We start from the raw sequence: 23922 nt of genomic DNA, 5'->3' as shown, positions 1-23922 counted from the left end.
ATTAATGTATGGCAGGGCATAGGATGGAGTAGGAGTGAGCATGGAAAGCGCTGCTTGATCTGCTGCCAGAATGGAGAGAGAACCTAGGAGCCTGGTTCCCAGCCCCCTGAGCTGTCCAGGAGACCCCGCTCCTCTTCCCAGTGCAGGGAACGCAACTGGACATGTCCCACATGCTTCGTCTGCTCCCTCTGGCCCTGGGCCAGCTCTGCCCATTTCACAGGCAGCGTCGAGGGGACCAGGGCTTGGCAGAGAATAAAGGGGTAGCACCTCGGTCCCGGCGCCATACCTGGCACCAGAAGGCTGCGGAGCTGTGGGGGAAAGCCCAGGGCTGGGATAGTAAGGGGCTGCAGGTTGGGAGTGAGTAGCACCAGCAGAGCTGAGGTGGGGAAATCCCAGGGATCTATGGGTCAGGAGTGGGGCACGGCAGAGCTGTGTGGGGTGGGGGGGATCGGGGCTGGCAGGAGCTGTGCTCCTTGCAGTGCCTTGCACAGGGCCCCAGGACAGCCTTTGATGTCCAACTGGAGCTGTTGGCGGCGGGTTCGCTGGCTCGGGCCCCTCGGCAAGCGCCAGCAGTGGAGATGGCGTGGCAGGGGCCCTGTGAGCTGTGCCAGTCCGGCTCCTGCCGGAAGAGGAGTGAGGGTGGCATCCATCCCTGGCATGAGCAGGAAGGGGCTCAGCCTGGGGCCCCTCATGGGATAGCTCACATCAACGGCAGCCTGATCTCTGGAGAGATCACGGGGGTGGGGGCACCACTCCCACCCTCCTCTGGGGGTTGGGGGGGCATCAAAACCCTGTCAGGCTGGAGGCAGGAAGTTGGGGTGACCCCCAACTACCCCTCCCCCCACACCCTTCTCCCCCATCTCTCCCCAGAGACTGCCAGCTCCCTAAAGCTCCCCACGTTTGCCCTTCCCCTCCTCTGTCCCCCAAATCGCTCCTTCTGCACAGTTACCCCAACTCTCCCACTGCCCCTCACTCCCCTCCTGTATTTGCCTTTCCTTATCCCTCAAATGCCCCCTCCTCTAATTTGCCTCAGCCCCTAATGCCTCAAATACCCCTTCCCCCCACATTTGCCCTTGTAATGCCCACCCCCTGAATTTGCCCCTCCCCATATTTGCCCCTCTGCTGTGCCTCCAAATGCCCCCCACATTTGCCCCCCATTAATCCTGACCCTTAATGCCCCTTCCACATTTGTCATTGCCCCTAGCCCGCCCCCTCCCTTTAGAAAACTACGACTCCCAGCAGTCCCCGGGCTACGGTATTCCCCCTCCACTCATGACCTCTGACCCCGCTCCTCCCCCGCCCATAAAGAACTACACTGAAGCCCAGCAATAGCCTTAACTCTCCGGGTCTGCGCATGTGCCGAAAAAGGGGTGGGGGAAGCGCGCTTCCTCCGAACCATCCCCTCCTCTACTGAAGCCGGCAGCTGACAGCGCGAGCGGCAGCAGGAGCTGCAGCCCCGGCGCGCGGGGAGCCTGTGGAACGCTGTGGAGCTGAGGCCGGCGCGCACTAGAGGTAAACAACGGCTGCCCGGGGCTTTTCCCGCGCTTTCGGGCGAGGGGGCGCCGCGGGGCGGGGGGCTGCTGCGCACGCGCAGTGTGAGCCCCCCATAAATAAGTGGGCAGTGTGGGACTCCTCACACCATCGCCCCGCCCTCGGGGGAGGTCTTGTACAACCCCTTGCACCACTGACTCTTGCACGCCCCTCCCCTTATTGCACCATCATGGGGCTCTCACACATCCCTTGCACCATCAGGTCCCCCATATGTGATTTGCACACCCACTACACCATTGCTCCCTCACAAGGCTCTTGCACGCTTCTTGTACCAATGACCTGTGTGTGAAGCTCTTGCACACCCCCTGCACAATCACTTCCCCATATGTGGCTTGTATGTCACTTGCACCATCTCCCCCCTCACAGGGCTCTTGTGCAGCCTTTGCATCAATGATCTGCACAGGGGGCTCTTGCATACCCCTTGCACCACTGGTTCCCCCACATGTGGCTTGTGTGTCCCTTGCACCATTGCTCCCTCACAGGGCTTTTGCACACCCCCACACTATGGACCTGTTCATAGGGGTCTCGTGCCTTTGCACCACTGGTTCCTCTTTCCCCCCCCCGTGAGACTTTTGCACGCCCTGGCACCAATTCACAGGGGGCTTGCCTGACTTCTGCACCTATTGATTCCACTTATGGGGTTCACACAACCCTTCCAATAGTGACTTGAGAGACCCACATCCCTTGCACCATTGTTTTCTTCACAGAGCTCAAGAATGACCTTTCACCAGTGATTTATTCATAAGGGTTTTAAAATTCCTTGCACATAAATCATTCCTCCTTTTTGGGGATTGAGCACAATCATCCCACTCACTAGGATTTTGTATATCCCTCACTCTATTGCTGCCCCAACATACTGGAGGTCTTGCACCATCATCCCTGTCCTGCAGTGGGTTTGCATGCCCTTGCCTCATTGACACATTGGTGATATGTATGCCCTTGCATAATTATATCCCCTGTATGTGGACTACATGGGGGCTTCACATGTTCACGTGTGGGATTTTCTCACCCTTGCATGACTGCATGCCTTCATGTGAGTTTCATCAGGATCCACTAGGGAGTTTGTGGGCCCTTGCCCTAGGATCCTCTGGAATAGCCATATTGCCTTGTGCTATTGTGTGTCCTTGCACTAGGCTGACATTTAATAGTTGTCTTCTCACCCCAGGACCCTGTTGAAAAGTTGTACGTTTTTGCACCATAACCCTACCAGGACCTCAAGGAATAGTTTCATATGTCCTTGCACCAGGACTCTGTGCAATAATCATCTCTTTGGACTAGGATACTCCACCTTCTTGTACCAGAACCATGTAGAATAGCTGCCATCCTGCACCAGGACCCTTGAGCTATTTCACCTTCTTGTTGCACCAGGATCACGTGGGATATTTGCAGCAGAACTCTTTAGGATACTTGCTTTCCTTGCACATTACACCAGAAACCGGTGGGTAATTCTCCTCCTCGCACCTGGATCTCGTGTTCTCTTCTGCCCCCATCGTTGCACTAGGACCTTGTAAAATTCTTTTGCCTCCTTGCACTGTCTCATTTCCATAACCAACAGACCCCTTCCTCGAACCACCTTCCCTGCAGGATATTTGCAAACAAGTGCTTTCCCCAGGACTTGTGAGACATTCTCCTTGCACATACTGGCCCTGCAGTGCACTTCTCCAAGGATTGTCTGCATGCCAAAGCCTCGGGCTAGGGCCTCCGACAAACAAATTGTTGACTAAATCAGGCAGCTGTGAAATATTTGCACGTTAAACCATGGGTCACCTCCCGTGCTCCACCTTTAGCCACACCTGTGGAAAACTCACTTGATAACCACTGGATGTCTGGGCACCACATCGCACCAGACCGCTGAGACTCCACCCTAGACATGAATCCACTTGGTGGTGGAGCCTGCTGTTACCCCACTCATTTCGTTACCCTCCTAAATTATCGTTTCCCTTCTATTTGTTATTGTTTCTGGATTATTAGAATTTAAAGCTTCCAGGAAGTTTACATTTCTCCACGCACGCATGCACCAACGCCAACGGTCTCCTGCCAAAATGGCTTCCGTCCGGTTCATGGTGACCCCTACGAAAATTGATGACATCCCAGGCCTCTCTGACACCAGTCCGGACCTCAGCTCCCGCTCCAGCTCCCGGGTCCGCTTCAGCTCCCGGGAGAGTGTCCCTGAGACAAGCCGCAGCGAGGGCATGAGTGATTTCTCAGGGGCCACCACCTCTGGGGCCACTGTGGCGGGCGAACCGGCTAGCGACAGGACGTCCAACCCCCATGACATGGCAGAAGGTAGGCGGTACTTCGCCGGTTATGTGCATGAGCACGAGAAGCTGGGAAGTCACCAGTGTTGATGTGGCTACCACTGTGGTGGTTTGGGCTGGTGTGGGAGGGTGGATGGAGACCTGGGTGCATTGGAGGTGGACATCTTGTGGGAGAGTGATGAGAGACATGGATGCAATGAGGTGGACAGTTTTTGTGCATTGGCGCTAGAGCAGGATATCTCCAGGGGATGTTGGATGCGTCCACTGCAACTTAGGGGTGCATTGGAAGTGGAGGAAGAAACTTTATGGGTGCATTGGAAATGGCACACTCAACTTGCAATGCATCTATCTGTTGGCCAACTTGCAGTTGTGCAACTGCTGGGTATGCTGGAGATGGAAGGAGACCTCTTTCAGCTGCATTAGAGAGGGATGACTCATGGGTGCATTGGAGATGGAGGGGGGATCATTTATGGGCGACTCCACAATAATTCATGGCTGCAGTGGGGTGGGCCAGTTTATGGTGGCTAGTACATCACCAGGTGCAGTTGTCTTGCCAGTTCTCTGTCACTGCCCATCAGGTGCCTCCTAAATGCTTTGGTCTTCCCGTTTGTTGTGAGCAAATGGGAACACACTTCCAGCTTTCATTTTGGGGGTGAGGTGTCTTGGTTGCCAGCTTTAAGATAGGTGTGGCTGGATGGGGTTGTGTTTTCACAGAGGGTTATAGTGCATTGACTCTATTGCTATCACTGACTCAGCCAGTATCCTTATTTCTTCAGCCTTTTTCTTGCATGGGAAATGCTGAGCAAGACTCAGCGGAAATGACTCGGGAGAATTGAACTTCCCTTTAATCCTGTTGATTCCCTTTTTCATGCAGACTCAGATGAGAGATGAGTCCTAGAACTTGGTGGTGGGGCTTTGGTCACCACTGATTCAGAGTCACGGCTCCTCTCGGGGCCTCCCAGCGTGGGTTATGTTACAGGCCTGATAATGCTGTGATCTGCAGTACGTGCGCATAAATGCCGTGTTTGTCTCATAGGATCTGTGCGCAGGGATTGCTCACCCAGTACTGAAATGCGTCGACTTCTGGGGTGAAGCAGCTGTGTAACAGTGCCTAATAATGATGCACAGTGCTGAGATGCAGCTGCTTCTGGTGTGGAGCATGGCTGCTGCTTTAACAGCACCAAGAGTTTAGGACAGGAAGTGAAGGAGGACTTTGGATTGGATTGAAATTGCAAGGAGAGATTTAAAGGGGGCGGAGGTGACTCTTTAGAGCTGGGATTTGCTGGGACGCTGGGTTCATTCCCAGCTCTTGCAGTGAACATGAGTGTGCAATTGTGAGTCCGCCCTGGCACCAGGTCTGTTCATCTCCCCCTTGTCATAAGAGGCTCATGGATGGCCATGCTCCGGGGCAAAGCTGATCAGCCTGGGGTCAGGAAGGGAGAGCTGGTTTATGGATATTGTCCAGCTCATACTCACATGCCTATGAGCCTTCTCCACTGGCGCACCCTGGACGGTCCTGTGCTCCCCGTTCCCTCTATGGGATCACTTGTGGGACAGTACCCTGGTAACGTCATAGACGTTTCACAAGACATCAAGGCGGCTGTGTTCCTCGAAGGGGGCCCTTTTGTTGCCATCAGAGGCCTGAAGCCCAGTGAAGCAGCAAAACAGGCGCTGCAGGAACTGGAGAGCACGAATGCGTGTGTGTGTGGCAGGCCTGCAGCAGGAGGACAAATGAGCAGACAGCTAGCGCCTCGGGGACTTAATGTCCCCAGCACCTCAGCTGTTTATCTCCCGGGAGAGGCTGGCTGTGCTTTTCCGGACGTCCTTTGTCCTTGGGCAGAGAGAGAGCGGATGGGAACTGGGGAGGAGGTTGCTGCATGGTCTGATGTGGCCCCAAGGCTGCGATGAGCGAGAACACGGACAGACAGACACACACAACTTCCTGGATTTTTTCAGTACATGCACAAAGACACAGCTGTACAAGCTCACACGTGTGCATGGGGTTGACTTGTTTTTAACAGCGGCTCATGTATGCACAGAGACAGGTGCATAGAGCTTACGTGATCTTATGCACCCACGCGTGCGTATAGTGCTCTGCTGTTGTTCATCATACACTCGTGCATGGCAGCTGCTTGACCCACCGACATGAGTACCTGCTGCCCTCCATGCTGAGCTGTCTCCCCACTTGTTTATTTCACCCACAGTCCCTGTCTCGTACAGCCCCCTCCTTCCCATCATCCCATGACAAATGGCCCTTCGCGGCTCCTGCCTACGCCTGTTCTCTGTTTCTCAAACAGTCATAGGGCTGGGAGAGCTCGCAGCCTGTGAGGGTGGGGATGGAGTGCTGTCCTGGGCTCCCTCTGTGCTAGGGGCTAGGTCCTGATTACCCCCCCCCCACCAATCCCATATTCTCACAGCTGGCTCTCTGGCCCTCCCTGTCCATTGATTCCTCTGTCCAAGCTAGATGGATGTGTCTCCTTTCTGTGCTGTGAACAAAATGGAGTCGGGTCTCCACTGCAGTCAGAGGTGACTCTGGATTGACTGCAGGGGGAGCGGAGGCCTGGAACCAGTCCTGATTCTGTGGCAGCCGAAGAGAAACCCCGGGGGGTGACACCAGTTCTGACCCATAATGTGTGATCTGACCTCAGCCCCTCTCTGTTCTAGGACATCGCACAGCTGTGTGGGCATGCGCGGTTGGGGCAGAGATCAGCGGAGGAGGAACTGAAAGGGCATAACTGGAACAGGAGGTGGGGCTCTGGGTCAGGACTAGAGGTTGTTAGCAAAATTACACCCAGCCCCCAACTATCCCAGCCCTGGGCGCTGGCCTCTCCCTCCCACACAGCTATGCTGGTGCCCCTCAATCCTGACCTACAGCTATCCTAGTCCTGACCTCTCCCTGTTGCTCAGCTCTGCTGGTGCCCCTCAGTCCTGACCCATAGCCCCTTGCTATCCCATTCCTGGGCTCCCCCACCTCTGCTGGTGCCCCTCAATACCGATCTACAGCACCTGCTGCCCCAGCACTTGTCTTCCCTCAACTCAATAGTTTTGCTGGTGCCCCTCAATCCCAACCTGCAGCCCCTCTGACTATTCCACTTGAACATATACAGTGGTGTAATGTGTGGTTTGGCCTGTTGATGGCAGCAGAAATAAAGTTAAAAGATGCCTGACTGGGGAACGCGAATTGTCCCTAATAAGGGAACTGAGGTTAGGTCTACACTACATACTTAGATGGACGTAAAGCAGCTTACGTCGACCTAATTATGTCTGTGTCTACACTACAGTGGTGCTTCTGCCGAAATAAGTAGGCCCACTACACCCCCACGAGAGGCGTAGGGCTTATGTCGATGTAGTAAGGGTGATGCAGTGTCTGTGTAGACACTGCGTTATTTACGTTGGCTGTTGGCTGTCAGCCCCAAGGTGGGCTGACAGCTGTTAGCACCCTCCAGCCCTCCCCGTGAGGGATTGGAGGGGTGGGGAAGGAGAGCATGATCCTGGGCCCTCCCCCAGTCTCTCACTGGGTGGCAGCAGGGGGGCTCCAGGTATCAGCCCCAGCAGTGGGGAGGTCACAGTGGGAGGCTCCCCCCACTGTCCCCAGGCTGACAGCCAGAGCTGTGAGCCTGCACCTGTCTTTGTTTCACAGCAGGGAGCCTACCAGCGGTGAAATTGACATCCTTGTTAGTTTCACGGCTGCTTTTATTTCACATTTCCTTTCCATCTCCCTCTGTCAGCTCAGGAGGGAGGGGACTCCAGCTGTGAGCTCCCCACAGGCTGACATCCCAGCCCAAGCCAAAATTTGAAATAATAGCAGCCATGAAACTGACAATAACGTCAATTTCACTGCTGGTAGGCTCCCTGCTGTGCATTTGAGTCCCCTGTGGGCTCACCCTTGGGGCTGTCAATGCCGGGGTGGGGGGGAGACCCAGCTGTGAGCCCGGCATCCGCCTAACAGCTGTGGGAGGGGCAACTGTGAGCCCCGTGCCTACAGTTGAGGCTGTCAGCCCCAGGGTTGCCGGGCTCCAGCTGTCAGTATCTAGCAATGTCCCTTTTCAATCAGTGGAAGCGCCCCTGGTGAGGATGTGAACCACCACTTTAAATACTGCAGTGGCTGTATGTCCACTTAATTTAAGTCGACTTAATTTTGTAGTGTAGACAAGCCCTACATTGCTCTGTCCCTAATCCCTTTTCCCTGATCATCTCAAAGCAGTTTGCTAAGTTAACTAATTCACCTGAGCCAATGCAGGGGGTGGGAAGCCTCAACAGAGAACTGAAGGGGCCACTACGCCAGGGCTCTCCTCTGCTTTCTCAAGGGGTCATTTCAGGGCAGGGGTGTGTGGCTAACCCCATTCTGGAGTGGGAAGTGGTGTGGGTCCAACCCAGTGTTTGTGTCATTCACCCTCGCCTGGAGTTCCCCGTTTAGGCATTTCCTGAACTGATTAAGACCTTTTCCCTAATCTCTGCTCCTTCATGGTATAAATAAAGAGGGCGGGGTATGTAGGGAAAAAGCCACCATGCGCTGGAGTTTGCCCAGCTCCACCTCTCCTGCTGTAATCCACTAGCCCCACTCCTATCCCAGAGCAAGGATAGAACCCAGGAGTCCTGCCTCCCAGCCCCCCTGCTCTAACCCACTAGACTCCACTCCTCTCTCAGAGCTGGGGATAGAACCCAGGAGTCCTGATCTGATTCCATCCTGCCTCTCTGAAAGCCATGCTACAGCTCAGGTGGCTACAGACTTCTCCATCCAGACAGTAGCTGTGGGGCTGTTACCTAGAGCTGGCTGCATTGCAGTGCTGGGCCCGTTCGGGTCCCTGCCTCTCCCATGTTGCCTGCTACAGTTCAGCGGGAGAGTGGAAGTGGTTGTAGGTGGAGCAGTTAATCCTCTTAGTGCCAGTAATACACACACACACACACACACAGCAGGGGAACACGCCCTCCCCCCCCCCCATCCCGCCTCTTCCCGTGGAGCCTGCTGGTCACCTGATCCCGGTGCTTCCAGTCCCTTTCTTTGCTGGTGCTGGGGGGAAAAGTTAGTCCAGAAAATGCCTCACTTCACTGTTACCAAGGTGGATGATGAGGAGGAAGGTGGGGTGGAAGAAGGGTCCCAGGAAGGAGCCAACAGGGCTGGCATCTGGATGCCCAGAGAGATCACGGTGTCAGGTGAGCCGTCATGTAAACACGCCACATTAATCTGCTTTACCTGCATCTGTCTCTTGGCTGCTCCTCCCCTACCTGGGCTGCCCCCTCTTTCTCGGGGGGGGGGGAGCGGGTACATGGGGGGGGGCAGTATCTCTTTATTGTCTCCTGCCTCCTGATAGCTCCCCAGATCCAAGCCCTCTCCCCTGCCTGCCTTCGTCAACCATCATAGCAGCCTCCCCTGGGCTCTTCCCAACCCGTTGCATGATCTTCAGTTAAACACCAACCACAGCTCCGCTACTGATTAGTGAAGGAAGTACGCTCCAGTGGTTAGAGCAGGGGCACTGGGAGCCAGGACTTCTGGGTTCTGTTCCCACCACTGGAAGGGGAGTGGGATCTAGTGGATTAGAGAGCAGGGGAGCCAGGACTCTTGGGTTCTTCCTCTTTGTAGCTGTGTGCTTTCTGCGCTGGTTCTTCCCCTGCTCTGGGCCTCACTTTCTCTGCTGTGTGAGGATGTGGGGGAACTGGAATGTGCTGTGGGGTCTGATCCTGAGCCCTCCAATCTCAGTGGAACCTTTCCATGGATTTGGATCAGGCCTGGAGACCCTGACAGAGAACGGGCCGTGGGCCTGCCCTGTGCTGTTACCTGTACACGGCTGGTGTGCATTTGGGTCCAGTGTGGATCTGGACAGGCAGTTTTTGGGAAGGGATCTGCGGGGTGACTGTCCCCTTGGGGATTGATGCAGCTGATGATGGGCAGTAGGGGCTTCTGTCATAGCAGTGGTGATGGGGGTAGTTAAAGGGAGGGGAGGGGTGCTGTTTTTGCTCAGACTCTAGACAGCCCCTGCCACCAAGAGAGAAGGAGCGAACCCCATTGTCCTGGCAAATTCAAGCTCTGGTGATTCTGTTCTGGTCCAAGCCACATGGCACCCTCCTTCACTGTTTGTCCCAAACCTACATGGCAGCGCTGTGTGGCTGTTACCCAACTGCTCCCACCCCAGAGGTGGCCGCATCTCAGTCCCAGGCGAGCCATTTGTGTGCAGTCTCGCTGTGTAATTGTTATGTAGCTGTCAATCTGCACCCCAGAGGTGACTGTAGAATCTTAGCACTGGGTGAACGATCCCAGTGCAGCGTTGCTGTGTAGCTGTTACCCAGCTGCCCTGCCCCAGAGGTGGCTGCATCTCAGTGATCCCAGTGCAGTGTTTTTATATCCCTCCATGCGCGTGAATCTGGATTCATTGAGAACCTCATTAGATGACAAACCTCCCCTCCCCACCACCACCCATGTGCTTAACCCTTTCCTTTCTGCCTTGCTCCCTGTGGTTCCTAATCAATAATCAGTTACGCTCAGTGGCTGGAGCACTGGGTTTGCACTCACCTTTGGCACAGAGACTGGCCTCCCCTGTCGATCTAGAGGGGGCGCTTCTAGGAAAGGGTGCACACTGGGGGAAGCTCTCGCTGCATCTACCCCTGCTCTGGGCTTGCACAGAGGAGTCGGTGCTGGCTTGGCTCCTTCCCCTGGCAGGGAATTGCCTTCCATTTCTCTGACATTTTCATTCTTTCCTCCTGTCTGACTTTTTCATTCTTTCTTTCTTTTTCCCTGCCCCCTCCTGGCTAAAGCAGGCTCTGTGCAGCCTGGGAAATACTCCATGCAGTATCTTCCACCCACTGTGCCCGGATCTCAATTGGGCATTGCACGTGGCTGAGGTGACTTTTCTGAGCTGCAGCTGGAAGACTTTATACAAAGCCTGCGTGTTAATCCAGCTCCCTAGTCAGGACTCCTGAGCTCTCACTGTGGCTCTGGGAGAGGAGTGGTGTCTAGTGGTTGGAGCAGGAGGGGCTGGGTGCCAGGACTCCTGGGTTCTATCCCAACCTCTGGGATTAGGGAGATGGGGAATGTCCAGCCATTCCCCCACCCTGGGGCTGGATCAGGGCAAGTGCCCCCTGAAGGGGAAAGGCCCCATGTTCCTAAATACGTAACCACCACCCCCACCCCCTGGCCCAGTGGCTGAGCCGGAGCAGGCCTCATGTCACACAGCAGCCCAGCTAATTCGATTTAGCTCCAGCAGGGAGGGCAGGCTGTAGCCTGGGCAGCGTCAGGGATTATATCCCAAGCCTAGCCCCTGGCTTCCTGCCAGTCCGCCCTCTGCTTGTCAGGGCTCATGCTGCCTGTCTGCTAGAGGGAGAGGAGATGGCCTATGAAGGTACTCCCAGCTCTGGGCAGCGCAGTTACAGCCACTCAGATGGCATGCAGAGAGCCAGGACTCCTGGGTTCTGTTCCTGCTCCCAGAGGGCAGAGGGTCTAGTGGTTAGAGCAGGAGGGGCTGGGAGTCAAGACTCCTGGGTTCTTTTCTCAGCAGAAAATATAAATGTGGGATAGGGGGTCAGTGACAGAAAATCTACCTAACTCTGTGGAGTGGGAATGTAATGCAGCTCAAGCACTGGCCACAGGATCAAGTGTCTGTAAGTAGGGATAGAACCCAGGAGTCCTGTATGGTGTCCTAAGGCACTGACCCCTGGTATTGTGGGACCCTTTTTCACATCCACAGGTGGTCCAACGCTTTGCTTTTCTCTCTCCCTGCTCCCGAAACAGGACCACCTCTGGGGCAGGGTGTGAATTGGAGCGGGGCTAGCATTGGGACAGATCTGTTCTCCGGGTGGCTGGAAAGGGCAGGATCCCAGCTGCTTCCATGTAAACCCCAATTATCCTGGGCTGTTCCCCGACCCAGCGAGCAGGGACAAAATCCCCAATCTGGCGCCAGACGCTGCCTCATCGGCTGGGCAGCTGAGCAGCAGGGCCAGGGGACAGACACAGCCGGGGGAGCTGTGGGGTTGGACTCTTTCTCTCTCTCTCCCTTCTTTGTCTCTTTCTTTCCCTCCCGGCAGCACATGGGCTGTGGTGAATCCTTCTTCCAGAGCCCCCGGCTGTGGGGGATGGGGGGGGGCTCAACAAAGGATTGATTCATAGCCTGACCCAGGGCAACTGTCACCCAGCCACCCGCCTCCCTCAGTCTCCTTGCTCTCTGCTGCTTGAGGGTTTAGGTGACAGGGAAAGATCTGAGGAGTCCGATCTTGGGATACTGGCGCTCTGTGCCCCTCTGGGGTCCAGCCTATCGTGTGTATGTCTGGGCGGCAGACTGACAAGTTTCCTACCCTGCTGCGTAGAGCACCCTGGAATCAGTGCCCACTAGAGGAAAAAGGCCTTATCTCCCATTCCTGACCCCCGTGAGCCAGTCAGTCCCCCGCTCTGGGGTCAGATTGCAGCTGGTGTCTGTTAGAGGAGAAAGGCCCCATCCCCCACTCCCTGAACTCTGCTATATGATTGCGCTGGTTTCTTTTTATGTTATTGCAGCTACTTTTTGGTTTTGAAATCATGCTCTAAAACCCCCAGATTCTTTGCTCATTTCCCTTTCTTTGCTAACATGTATCAGTGGGAGGAAATATATTTTATCAGTCTTTTTTTGTTTGTTTTTCATTCCTTTTTTTTTCTTTTGTGATTCATTTTTTCCCATCTTCTGTTTGATTTTCAGACGTGAGTCAAACCTCCATCACAGGGGAACAGTGTCAGCTCTTAGGTATGGTATTGCTAAGGAGTCCTGTGTGTCTCTCTCTCCTGGCCAGAACGAGCCTGTGTGTGTGTCCATTTGTGCCTATCACCTCTTGCTGGAGGGGATGAGCCCTGCTTTGTGTGTGTCTGTCCCTGCGGCCCCCCTGCCGAAGCCCTGCTCTGTGTGTGCATGTGTGTTTCACCCCCTCGATTAGACTACCCTAGGGAGAGGGTAATTTACATACCCCTCGCTACTAATTCCCCTCTTTCCTGGTACCCATCTGCTCTTCCTTGGATCCTTGCAGGCACCTGCAGCCTGAGCACCAGGCCCAGAACTGAGGTGTGACTTTGTCCATGGTCCTTCTCAGCCCGATTTCACAGTCAGAGAGGCATTCTGGTCTGTTGGAACTGGGCGACAGGACTCCTGGGTTTTATTTAAGCCACTGGGGTGTTGGGGAGAATGCCCCTACGAAGCCCCCACCCTGCTCCCTGCAGCACAGCACCCCCAGGGGCCAGCACTGACGGGGAGGGGAGAGCGCCCCCTACTGAGCCTCTGATCTCTGCAGTACAATGCCACCTAATGCCATGCTGAAGTAGTCTACTTTGGCTTTTCCTGCCGGGGAGCCCCCAGCCCGTGGATTGGGTGCTGTGGGGCTCACTTGTTAGTATCTTGTTCTCCGCTGACCTTGTCCCGCATCAGCGGTTGTCTGGTAGCATGGCTTTCCCTGTGCTGTGTACAAAGCAAACACCGAGGCCAGCTGAGCTGCTCAGGCCCTGCCACCGGCAGCTGCACAAACAGCAGTGCCCATGGGGGGTGACCTTACGCTGCCCCAGAGCGGTGCTAAGGGCGCTGTGCTCTAGGGAGTGGGGCGGGGGCTCTCCCCTGGCAGTCAGTGCTGGCCCCAGTTCCCCAGTTTGGCACTGGGGGGCGCTGTGCTCTAGGGAGTGGGGTGGGAGCACTCTCCCCTGGCAGTCAGTGCTGGCCCCAGTTCCCCAGTGCAGCACTGGGGGGTGCTGTGCTCTAGGGAGTGGGGTGGGGACTGGGGGCACTCTCACAGTGAGAGCCGTGCCAGGCGAGCTAAACCTGGGCAGTGTTCTGCCAACCGCCCCAGAGGCCCATCCCGAGCCGTGGGCAGCAGAAGGGGCCTGGGGAGCTCTCTGGCACCCTGCCCCTCGGGTAGTAGAGAGTTGTTATTCCTGTGCTGCTGCCTCCCTGCTGAACTGCGGAGGCGGCTGCAGGTTCATACTGTGCAGGCATCTGCCTGGGATTCCATGGCCGGGGGGCCTGGGCTGGGCAATAAAGGAACAGGTTGTTGTTCTGCCCAGCCCAGCTAGGAATCTTCCTCTGAGCAGGCAGCAGCCTGACTGTTGACTCACTTCTCGCCAAGGGGCAGAGAGAGAGTGAGATCACAGGTTAGAGCCCGGGGGGGCTGAGTGCCAGGACTCCTGGGTTCTATCCCCAGCTCTGGGAGGGGAGTAGGGTCTAGTGGGTTAGAGCAGGGTGGGATTAGGAGCCAGGACTCCTGGGTTCTACTCTTAATGCTGTGCCTCAGTCTCCTTCCATTCCAGAGGAGTTGTAGAGGTGTGAGTGTCTGTAAATTGGTGCTGCGGCCCCCCTGCCAGGAGGAAGCGGTGAATGGCTGGGCTCTTGGAGAACCCTCGTAAGCTGGTACAGGGCTGAGACCCCCCAGCTCACTGCACCTCACACTGGGTTCTCCTTGTCCCCCTTGTCTTTCCTTAGACCCCGGGCGCAAGAAAGACATCTATCTCAACAACACCAGCTACGAGGATGGGGATGAGTACTTCGACAAGAACCTGGCGCTCTTCGAGGTACCCCCGGTGGAATCTGCTCCCCACAGGCAGGGAGGAGAGGGCAGGCTCACTCCAGGGCAGAGCAGGGAGGGGGTCATTTGCTGCCCCCTGGTGGCCAGTGCTAAGAGGCTGAAGCCTGGTTCATGTCCATCCAGGAGCTGTGATGCAGCCCTGACCCTGATGGGGTAACAGGGCCTGGGGGTTTGACCCTTCCCCCAGAACTAATCCAGCAGCCAGGGTCTGCTGTGCTCATCCTCTGACTGGTTCTCTAATGCTGGGATAGGGGTGGCGGGGCTTCAAGTTCACACTCCTTTGAGACGCACGTAGGCAGTTGACACTTCTTGGAACAATGGGCTCCGGCTCAGGCTGCATCCCAGCGACGGGCTCAGGCTCTCTGCAGACTCAGGCAGCGTCGATTGCACGGGGACAGCTCCCCATTTCACCCCCTCTCGTCCTGCAGGAGGAAATGGATACCCGGCCGAAGGTGTCCTCCTTGCTTAACCGCATGGCCAACTACACCAACCTGACGCAGGGGGCACGGGAGCATGAGGAGGCTGAGAACATTGCAGAGGGCAAGAAGAAGCCCACGAAGGTGAGGGGCTGCGGGTGGGATTGAGGGGCTTTGGCCGAGCTGGGACCAGGCTGGATCCCAGGGTTGGGGTGGCATGGGGCTGAAGGGTGGGATGGAGGGGCACTGGCAGGGTTGGGGGCAGTGTGGGGAGCCAGGGATGGGATAGCAGGGGGCTGCGGGGTGAGATTGAAGGGCACTGGCAGGACTCCAGCCCTCTTAGTCTATCCCCTCCCAGAGCAGAGTCCTGCCTCCCAGCACTCCTTGCCCTAACCACAGTCTCTCTCTTTGCAGACGCCCCAGATGGGCACCTTCATGGGTGTCTATCTGCCCTGCCTGCAGAATATCTTCGGGGTCATCCTCTTCCTGCGCCTCACCTGGGTGGTGGGCACGGCCGGTGTGCTGCAGGCCTTTGCCATTGTCTTCATCTGCTGCTGCTGTGTGAGTGTCTGCCCTCAGTGGGGCACTAAGGGGCGCTGGCACTCTGCCCTTGTGGGCAGTGCTGACTCTAGCATGGCACGGTTGGGCACTGTGCTACAGGGAGTGTCCCAGCCAGAAGAGTGTAGTGAGCTTTCTAAGGATCGCAAACTCTGGTGTCCTACCCAAATCTGGCCTCAGTCGATACAGTTCTGCCTCCCCAGGCCCGCCCTGCATCCACCATTGGCGATGTCATTCTCCACCATTTCTGGTTCCAAGCCCTTGTTCACTGGGCCTCTCCAGCTGCCTCATCCCATCCCAGAGGCATCTGCATTCGGTGCAGGCCATGCAAACCATTATGACTGCTACCAATTCAGTGCTGTTCCTCTAACAACACTGCCTGCTGTTCTCTTTTACCTTCTCCGCAGACGCTGCTAACTGCCATCTCTATGAGTGCCATCGCCACCAACGGAGTCGTGCCGGGTGAGTGGGGCAGACCATTCTTCTCTCCTGGATTGGCCGGCGTCCCCATCCCATCAGCCAGGCCTCAGTTCTTCCCTGCGGTGGTTGGTTCCTCTCTGACCCCCATCTCAGGGCATCTCCTGCCCTGGCACCTATGGATGGGGAGCCCTCGGGACACACCCCAATCTCCTTAGCTGCTCCCTGACTGTCTCTGTCCTCTCTCTCTAGCTGGGGGCTCCTACTTCATGATCTCCCGGGCGCTGGGCCCTGAGTTCGGGGGTGCTGTGGGGCTCTGCTTCTATCTAGGCACCACCTTTGCCGCCGCCATGTACATTCTGGGAGCCATCGAGATCTTCCTGGTGAGAAGGCTGCCCCCTGGGGAACTGGGGTCTGTGTGGCGTGTGTGACATGTCCCATTCCCCACTCCCCTGAGCCAGCCGGCCCCCTGCCCTGGGGTGGCTTGGAGCCGGCGCCTCCTGGAAGTAACGTCTCTCTCTGCGCCCTGCACAGATGTACATCGCCCCTGAGGCAGCCATTTTCCGCAGTGCTGACGTACTGAAGGAGTCGGCAGCCATGCTGAACAACATGCGGGTCTACGGCTCGGCCTTCCTCGTCCTCATGGTGCTGGTGGTCTTCGTCGGCGTGCGCTACGTTAACAAGTTTGCCTCGCTCTTCCTCGCCTGCGTCATCGTCTCCATCCTGGCCATCTATGCCGGGGCCATCAAATCCTCCTTCGCCCCGCCCCGCTTCCCGTAGGTGCCGGTGGGCTCTGCGGGGGGGATTGGCACTCCTTGGGGGTGGGACTCACTAAGGGCTGATCTCAGCTAGGGGTGTGTGGGGGGCTCTGTACTCCTAGGGGGGTTGCTCAGGACTGATCTCAGCAGGGGGCTCTATGCTCTGGGGCTCTGTGTCTATCTGCCTTCCCGCCCGGCACAGGGTCTGTATGCTGGGGAACCGCACCCTCTCTGGCCGGCACATCAACGTCTGCGCTAAGACCCAGGAACTGGGCAACTTCACGGTGCCCACCCAGCTCTGGGGCCTCTTCTGCAACTCCAGCAAGCAGCTAAACGCCACCTGCGATGAATACTTCACTCACAACAACGTCACCTCCATCCAGGGCATCCCGGGCCTGGCCAGTGGCATCATCACCGGTGAGGGCCTAGCATGGCTGGGTGGATCCTCCCACCAGCCGGTGGTGAGGGGAGCCTGCCACAGCTGCAGGATAGTGCAATCTGGGCACGAGCTCTGCCAGCTACGGAGCCCCTCAACCCTCTTTCTGAGGCCCCCGCACCAGCACTGACCCCCAAAATACTCCAGTGGCTTAAACGCAGGCACTGCAGCTTGGGAGATTAGGAGGGAGAATGGGACCCAGGCATCAGGGATGGCAGCATGGGGTGCTCCCAGAACCCCAGCCAAAGGATGGGCCGGCAGTTTTCATGGTACCGGCTAGAATTCCTGGGTTGTACAGACAGACGCCCGGGTGCCGACTCAAGAGACACTGGTGGCTGTGGGACGGGATAGTCCAACCCCATGTGGCTTCACCCCACGGCCCTGCTGACTAGCCGCTTCTCCCTCCCTGCAGAGAACCTGTGGAGCAGCTACCTGCAGAAGGGGGAGATCATCGAGAAGCCCTCGGCCCACTCTGTCGACGTGCTGGGGGCCATGAGCCAGGAGTACGTGTTAGCCGACATCACCACCTCCTTTACCCTGCTCGTGGGCATCTTCTTCCCCTCCGTCACCGGTGAGCACAGCTGCCGTGGGGGATGGGAGCTGGGGGACCCTGGCGTCCAAGACGGCAGCACAGGGTGATCACCCCTAGGGGCCCCTGCAGGGTCCCACCGCTAGGGAATAGGACCCTGGTGTCCAGGATGGCAGTGTGGGGCGATCACCCCTAGGGGGCCCTGCAGGCATCCACTGGTAGGGAATAGAACCCCAGCGTCTGGGACAGCAGTGCAGGGTGCTCACCAGGCAGCCGTTTCTCCTGTGCCGATATCTGCAGGGATCATGGCTGGCTCGAACCGCTCTGGAGACCTGAAGGATGCTCAGAAATCCATCCCCATCGGCACCATCCTGGCCATCCTCACCACCTCCTTCGTCTGTATCCTGCCAAGGCTGGTGTGGTGGTGGGGGGGAGAGGGGGCTGGCACGGACGGGGCAAGGGCAGGGGAGGGACATGCCTCACTCAGGGTCAGAGCATGCCAGAGCCCACACGAGGCTGGGTGGAGAAGGGCCCCCCCCATGGGGTGAGGCTATGTGGGGGGAATCCTGACACACCGCTATGACCCTGGGGCCATGGCCGCCTTGACTCCACACTGCCATAGATCTCAGCAACGTGGTTCTGTTCGGGGCCTGCATTGAAGGGGTGGTGCTGCGGGACAAGTGAGTATTGGGGGGCCTGCCCTATGGTGTCCCCGCTGGCACCTGCCACTGGGGCTGCCCGTCCTCCCCATATTGCCGCCTCCTCAGGGGGTGTGGGTCCCCCTACCCTTAGTCCTCTTTCCTTGGGGTCCCCCCAAGCCCATAACACCCCTCTACTGGATCCCCCATCCACTGGGTCCCCATAGTGCCTCTCCATTGGTTCCCCCCCAGCCTGTAGCACCCTTCTGCTGGGCCCCCCCATCCACTGGGCCCCCCCCCAGCCCACAATACCCCTCCATAGAGTCCCCATCGCCCCTCTTCTCATTGGGCCCCCCTCTGTGTGGTCCTCCTGTCTGTAGCCCCTGTCTGAGGCTCCTCCCCGCCCGGTCCCCCCGGCTGACGGTCCCTCTCCGGCTGGCAGGTTTGGCGACGCTGTGCACGGGAACCTGGTGGTTGGGACGCTCTCCTGGCCCTCACCCTGGGTCATCGTCATCGGCTCCTTCTTCTCCACGTGCGGGGCTGGGCTGCAGAGCCTGACCGGCGCCCCCCGGCTGCTGCAGGCCATTGCCAAGGACAACATCATCCCCTTTCTGCGGGTAATAACGCGCTCCGCTTTGCTCTCCCTCCCACAGTACCCAGCTGCCCTGCCCCAGAACTGGCTGCATCTCCGCGCTGGGCAAGCTATCCCTATTGTGGGGTTGCTGTATGGCTATTACCCAGCTGCTCCCACCCCAGAGCTGGCTGCATCTTAGTGCTGGGCGAGCCATCCCTGTGTGGCTTTGTGTAGCTGTCCCCCAGCTGCCCCACCCTAGAGCTGGCTGCATTCCTGCCTTCCTGAACTGGGTTTCCTGTGTGCTGTCGCCCTAGGTTTTCGGCCATAGCAAAGCCAACGGGGAGCCGACGTGGGCTCTGCTCCTGACAGCGGGTATCGCCGAGCTGGGCATCCTCATTGCCTCGCTGGACCTCGTGGCCCCCATCCTGTCTATGTAAGGTCCTCGCCGAGCCACGTGGGGGGAGGGGGTGGGCAGGACTCTGTGGAGGGGGAAGATTCCCGCCCCCAGCTGGGATTTGGCGTCCCCATCCCAGAGTGGGGAATCTCGTGGTGGCATGTCAGCCTGTGCCCTAGGGGGAGCTCCCGAGGCACCACCCCCTGACTGTCTCTTGTCTGTCTGGGTCCGTAGGTTCTTCTTGATGTGTTACCTCTTTGTCAATCTGGCCTGCGCCTTGCAGACCCTGCTGCGCACCCCCAACTGGAGACCCCGCTTTCGCTACTACCACTGGTAAGGGAGCCTAGGGGCCTGGGTTCTGCCCCAGCACCAGGAGGAGAGTGGGGTCTAGTGGTTAGAGTAGGAGGGCCTGGGTTCTATCCCAGCCCTGGGAGGGGTGTAGGGTCTAGTGGGTTGCGGGGGGGGGGGGGGGGGGGCTGGGCAACAGGACTCCTGGGTTCCTTCCCCAGCTCTGGGAGGGGCCTGTTGGGTGTGAATGGGGGTCCAAACTCCTGGGTGTGTTCTCTCTCTCTCTCTCTCTCTCTCCCTCCCTCCCCCTGCAGGGCGCTCTCATTTGTGGGCATGAGCATTTGCCTGGCGCTCATGTTTGTGTCCTCCTGGTATTACGCCATCGTCGCCATGGTGATCGCCGGCATGATCTACAAGTACATCGAGTACCAGGGGTGCGTCGTCTCCTGCAGGGCCTGGCACTCCTTGGGCTGGACAGGCCGCCCCTGGAACTCCTGGGTTCACCCATTTCCTCCCTGACCTCGGGGAGTTCCCCACCCCCTCTGCCTCGGCTTCCCCATCTCCTGCCCGCTAGGGAGCTCCATGGGGCAGGCAGCCCTCGCCTTCTTGGTGGCCGCCAGCCAGGGGCCTGTGGGCAGCTGTGGTAATGGGAGACATCCCCTATCCTCAGTGGTCACCCTGCCGGGATGTAGTGCTCTGGCTCTGTACAGGAAGACCTGTCTCATGGGTTAGAGCTGAGGGAGCTGGAAGCCAGGACACCTGGGTTCTGTCCCAGCTCTGGGAGGGGAGTGGGGTCTAGTGGTTGGACAAGAGTGGGTTGGGAGCCAGGATGCCTGGGTTCTGTCCAGTCTGAACTTGGCCAGGTCCCTTCCCCTGCCTCAGTTTCCCCAGCTTTCTCACGTGAACCCGTCTCCTCGGTGTGGGGTGGATGGCTTTTGGCTGAACACAGTCTCTCTCCCCCCACCGCAGAGCCGAGAAGGAGTGGGGCGACGGCATCCGGGGCCTGTCGCTGAGCGCTGCCCGCTTTGCCCTGCTGCGCCTGGAGGAGGGCCCCCCCCCACACCAAGAACTGGAGGTAGGAGAGCCCCCCCACACCCGCTGCACCATGGGGTGAGCACCCTCTGGCCTCCATGTGACCCCTCTCTCCCCGCAGGCCCCAGCTGCTGGTGCTGCTGAAGCTGGACGAGGACCTGCATGTGAAGCACCCACGCCTGCTGACCTTCGCCTCGCAGCTCAAGGCGGGCAAGGGCCTGACGATCGTGGGCACCGTCATGGTGGGCAACTTCCTGGAGAACTACGCCGAGGCGCTGGCGGCTGAGCAGGTCAGGGAAGGGGGAGAGAGCACCCCCTGCCGAGCTCCACCCTGCTGTACGGTGCCCCCTGCTGGACGCTCTCCCCTCCCCGCAGCAGCATGGTGCCCCCTGCCAAGCCACTTGGCCCTGCTCCATGCCACAGTTCCTCCATTCCCCAACAGCTGCCTGGTGCCCCCTCCTGAGCCCCTGCCCCCAGACCCTTGCTCCGTGTGCCACAGTGCCCCCTGCTGTGTCACACCCCACTGCATGATACCCCTTGGCAAGCGCCCCACCATCCTGCTCCGTGTGGCACAGTGCCCCCTGCCTAGTGCCTCCCCCATGCCAGCAGTACGGTGTCCCTTGCTGAGCCCCAGGACAGTGCCCCCCGTAGAACCTCCCCTGGCCCCTGCTCTGTGTGGCACAGCATCCCCTGCCTCCTGCACACACCCACCCCCTGCTGAGCGCCCCGGACCCTGCTCTCTGCGGCATGGTGCCCCCCCAAGTGCTGTGGCTTCCCTTGCAGAGGCCCCCAGCAGCACAGCGCCCCCTAGCTGCTCCCCTGTATATGTGTCTTGCAGACCATCAAGCACCTGATGGAGGCAGAGCGCGTGAAGGGCTTCTGCCAGCTGGTGGTGGCAGCCAAGGTGCGGGAGGGCATCTCCCACCTCATCCAGTCCTGTGGCCTGGGCGGCATGAAGCACAACACAGTGGTGATGGGCTGGCCCAATGCCTGGCGCCAGAGCGAGGACGCCCGCGCCTGGAAGACCTTCATCAGTACGTGGGGGTGCGGGTTTGGGGGATCTCCCCTCTCCCCCACTGGTGCCCTCTGACCTCCGCCCACTTTTGTCACCATAGGCACTGTCCGAGTCACCACAGCCGCTCACCTGGCCCTACTGGTGGCCAAGAATGTGGCCTTCTACCCAAGCAACGCGGAGCCCTTCGCTGAGGGCAACATCGACGTGTGGTGGATCGTCCACGATGGAGGCATGCTCATGCTGCTGCCCTTCCTGCTCAAGCAGCACAAGGTGCCAGTTGGGGCTCGGTGTGGGGAGGGGGGATTGGGGCAGCAGGATGGAGAGCTGACCTGCGGGTGCTGACCCATCCGTGCTTGGCTTCTCTCTCTTCTCCCGTGTCCCCAGGTGTGGCGTAAATGCAACATCCGCATCTTCACGGTGGCCCAGCTGGAGGACAACAGCATCCAGATGAAAAAGGACCTGGCCACCTTCCTGTACCACCTGCGCATCGAGGCAGAGGTGGAGGTGGTGGAGATGGTGAGAGACTTGAGGGGGCAGCTGGGGGGAGAGCACCATGCTCTGTGGCCCCCCTACGGGAGTGGGGGAGACTGCATATGGGCAGAACAGCCCCTAGGGGGCAGCACTGCCACAGCTGAAGAGTGGAATCTCTCTTGGGAGCCCCAGGTATAGGCCCCATTTCTTCACATGGGACAGCTTTGTACAGGGTTTGGAGCGGGAGGGAGCTGGGACTCCTGGGTTCTAGGCCAGCTCTGGGAGGGGGGTAGGGCAGGTTGCACCTCTGGCCTCAGCTCACCCCACACGTGCCCCATACAGCATGACAGCGACATCTCAGCCTACACCTACGAACGGACCCTGATGATGGAGCAGCGCTCCCAGATGCTGCGGCACATGCGGCTCTCCAAGACGGAGCGGGACCGGGAGGTAAGTGGGGACTGAGGGGTGGGGGTGGGCTGCTCCCCTCCCCCATGGGGCACCCCTCCACTCACCCCCAGGCTTCCCGCAGGCCCAGCTGGTGAAGGACCGCAACTCCATGCTGCGCCTGACCAGCATCGGGTCTGATGAGGACGAGGAAACAGAGACCTACCAAGAGAAGGTGCAGATGACCTGGACTAAGGATAAGTACATGGCGGCCCGCGGGCAGAAGGCCCGGACTCTCGAGGGCATGCAGGATCTGCTCAACATGAAGCCGTAAGCCCCTCTTGGTTCCCATCAGCCCCTAGGGACCAGCCCCCCCCCCCACCATCCCTGGAGGTGGTGATAGAGCTGCCCTAACATGAGGCTAGAAATGCTTTCCTCATCGCGGGGGTGGCATCAGGACACCCCCCTACTTATGGAGCCACCCTGCACTGTCTGGCTCTCCCCTACCCGGTGGCCGCTGCTAACCCTCCCGCCCCCTGCAGGGACCAGTCCAATGTGCGGCGCATGCACACGGCCGTCAAACTCAACGAGGTGATCGTCAACAAGTCCCACGACGCAAAGCTGGTCCTGCTCAACATGCCGGGGCCGCCCCGCAACCCTGCAGGCGATGAGAACTGTATCCTTGGCGTGGGGAGCCAGGGGGGTAGGTGGGGGGAGCGCTGTCGATCTGTCTTGCCAGTGTTGGCTCCTTAATCCGTCCCCCAGACATGGAGTTCTTGGAGGTGCTGACTGAAGGGCTGGAGCGGGTGCTGCTGGTGCGGGGGGGTGGCAGCGAGGTCATCACTATCTACTCCTAGAGTGCCCCTCCACTGGCCTCTGCCACTTCATTCCACTGCTGCCCTCTAGACAGGCTGGGGGGAAGAGGCATGCCAAAATTCACCAAGGGCACACCTCCATGCAGCAGTTACCCCACCTCTCTACTCCTACAGGGCAAGAAAGGGGGTGGCACCAAAGGGACTGTGGTATTAGACCCAACAGGGCCGGGTCACCATAGGGCAACCCTCACAAAGCAGGGATGGGAGAGATTTCCCATGATGCCCGTCACCACGCAGTGCCAAAGCTGCTTTGCTTCCTTTCCCTTTTCAGATGCTGTGGAAGGGTGCAGGGGGGTGGTGGGCCTCCTCCCTTCTCCCCCCCTTTTGGGTGCAAGCAGCATGGTTGCTGTAATGGGGCCTGTTCGGGGGCAGGGCAGGCCAGTGCCAGTCACTGATCCAACTTCCTAGGCCTAATGGCTGGGATGCCCCTTGCAGGGGCCAGAGTGGGGTTGAGAACCAGAAGAAACCACCAACTCATCACACTTGTGGCTTAACTTTTTATTTCACATTCACTCCTGCCCCATAGCCATAGGGCTGATCGGGGGGGGTGGGGTTGCTGGATCATGAGAGGGTAGGGACATAAGTTTCCCCCTTCCCTCCCCCTGGCTGCTGTTGTCTCAGCACTAATCATGGCAGGCGGTTTCTGGAGCCACTGACCCCCAGGGCAGTCTTGAAACAGGCAAATCCAATCTCCTCTCCCCCTATAGCTTCAATTGGAAGGCAGGGCCTGGCACCCACTACTTGATCTTTGGGTGGGGGGGGGGGGGGGTGTTTATGTTTTTGGGGGGATCACGCTGCTTGTCA

The 23922-nt window shown here is 58.4% G+C and overlaps 1 protein-coding gene across 1 annotated transcript; it reads left to right on the top strand.

Moving 5' to 3' along the window:
- Positions 1–1323: 1323 nt before the first annotated feature.
- Positions 1324–23878, top strand: SLC12A6 (solute carrier family 12 member 6). The gene is given in 27 exon segments (XM_034787338.1): positions 1324–1512; positions 2717–3837; positions 12470–12514; positions 14228–14316; positions 14759–14890; positions 15161–15307; positions 15712–15766; positions 15974–16104; positions 16256–16497; positions 16682–16896; positions 17328–17486; positions 17745–17843; positions 18067–18124; positions 18525–18699; positions 18971–19089; positions 19285–19383; positions 19653–19772; positions 20308–20389; positions 20391–20413; positions 20492–20660; positions 21209–21404; positions 21486–21655; positions 21770–21901; positions 22199–22306; positions 22389–22573; positions 22786–22919; positions 23009–23878. Coding segments are annotated over 26 exon segments (3450 nt in total). The 5' UTR covers positions 1324–1512; positions 2717–3563; the 3' UTR covers positions 23101–23878.
- Positions 23879–23922: the final 44 nt, after the last annotated feature.

The sequence above is a fragment of the Trachemys scripta genome, chromosome 12 (genome assembly GCF_013100865.1).
Source record: "Trachemys scripta elegans isolate TJP31775 chromosome 12, CAS_Tse_1.0, whole genome shotgun sequence".
NCBI classification, from domain to species: Eukaryota; Metazoa; Chordata; order Testudines; family Emydidae; genus Trachemys; species Trachemys scripta.
Note: the sequence above shows the minus strand (reverse complement) of the source record. Positions and strands in the feature narration are given on the sequence as shown.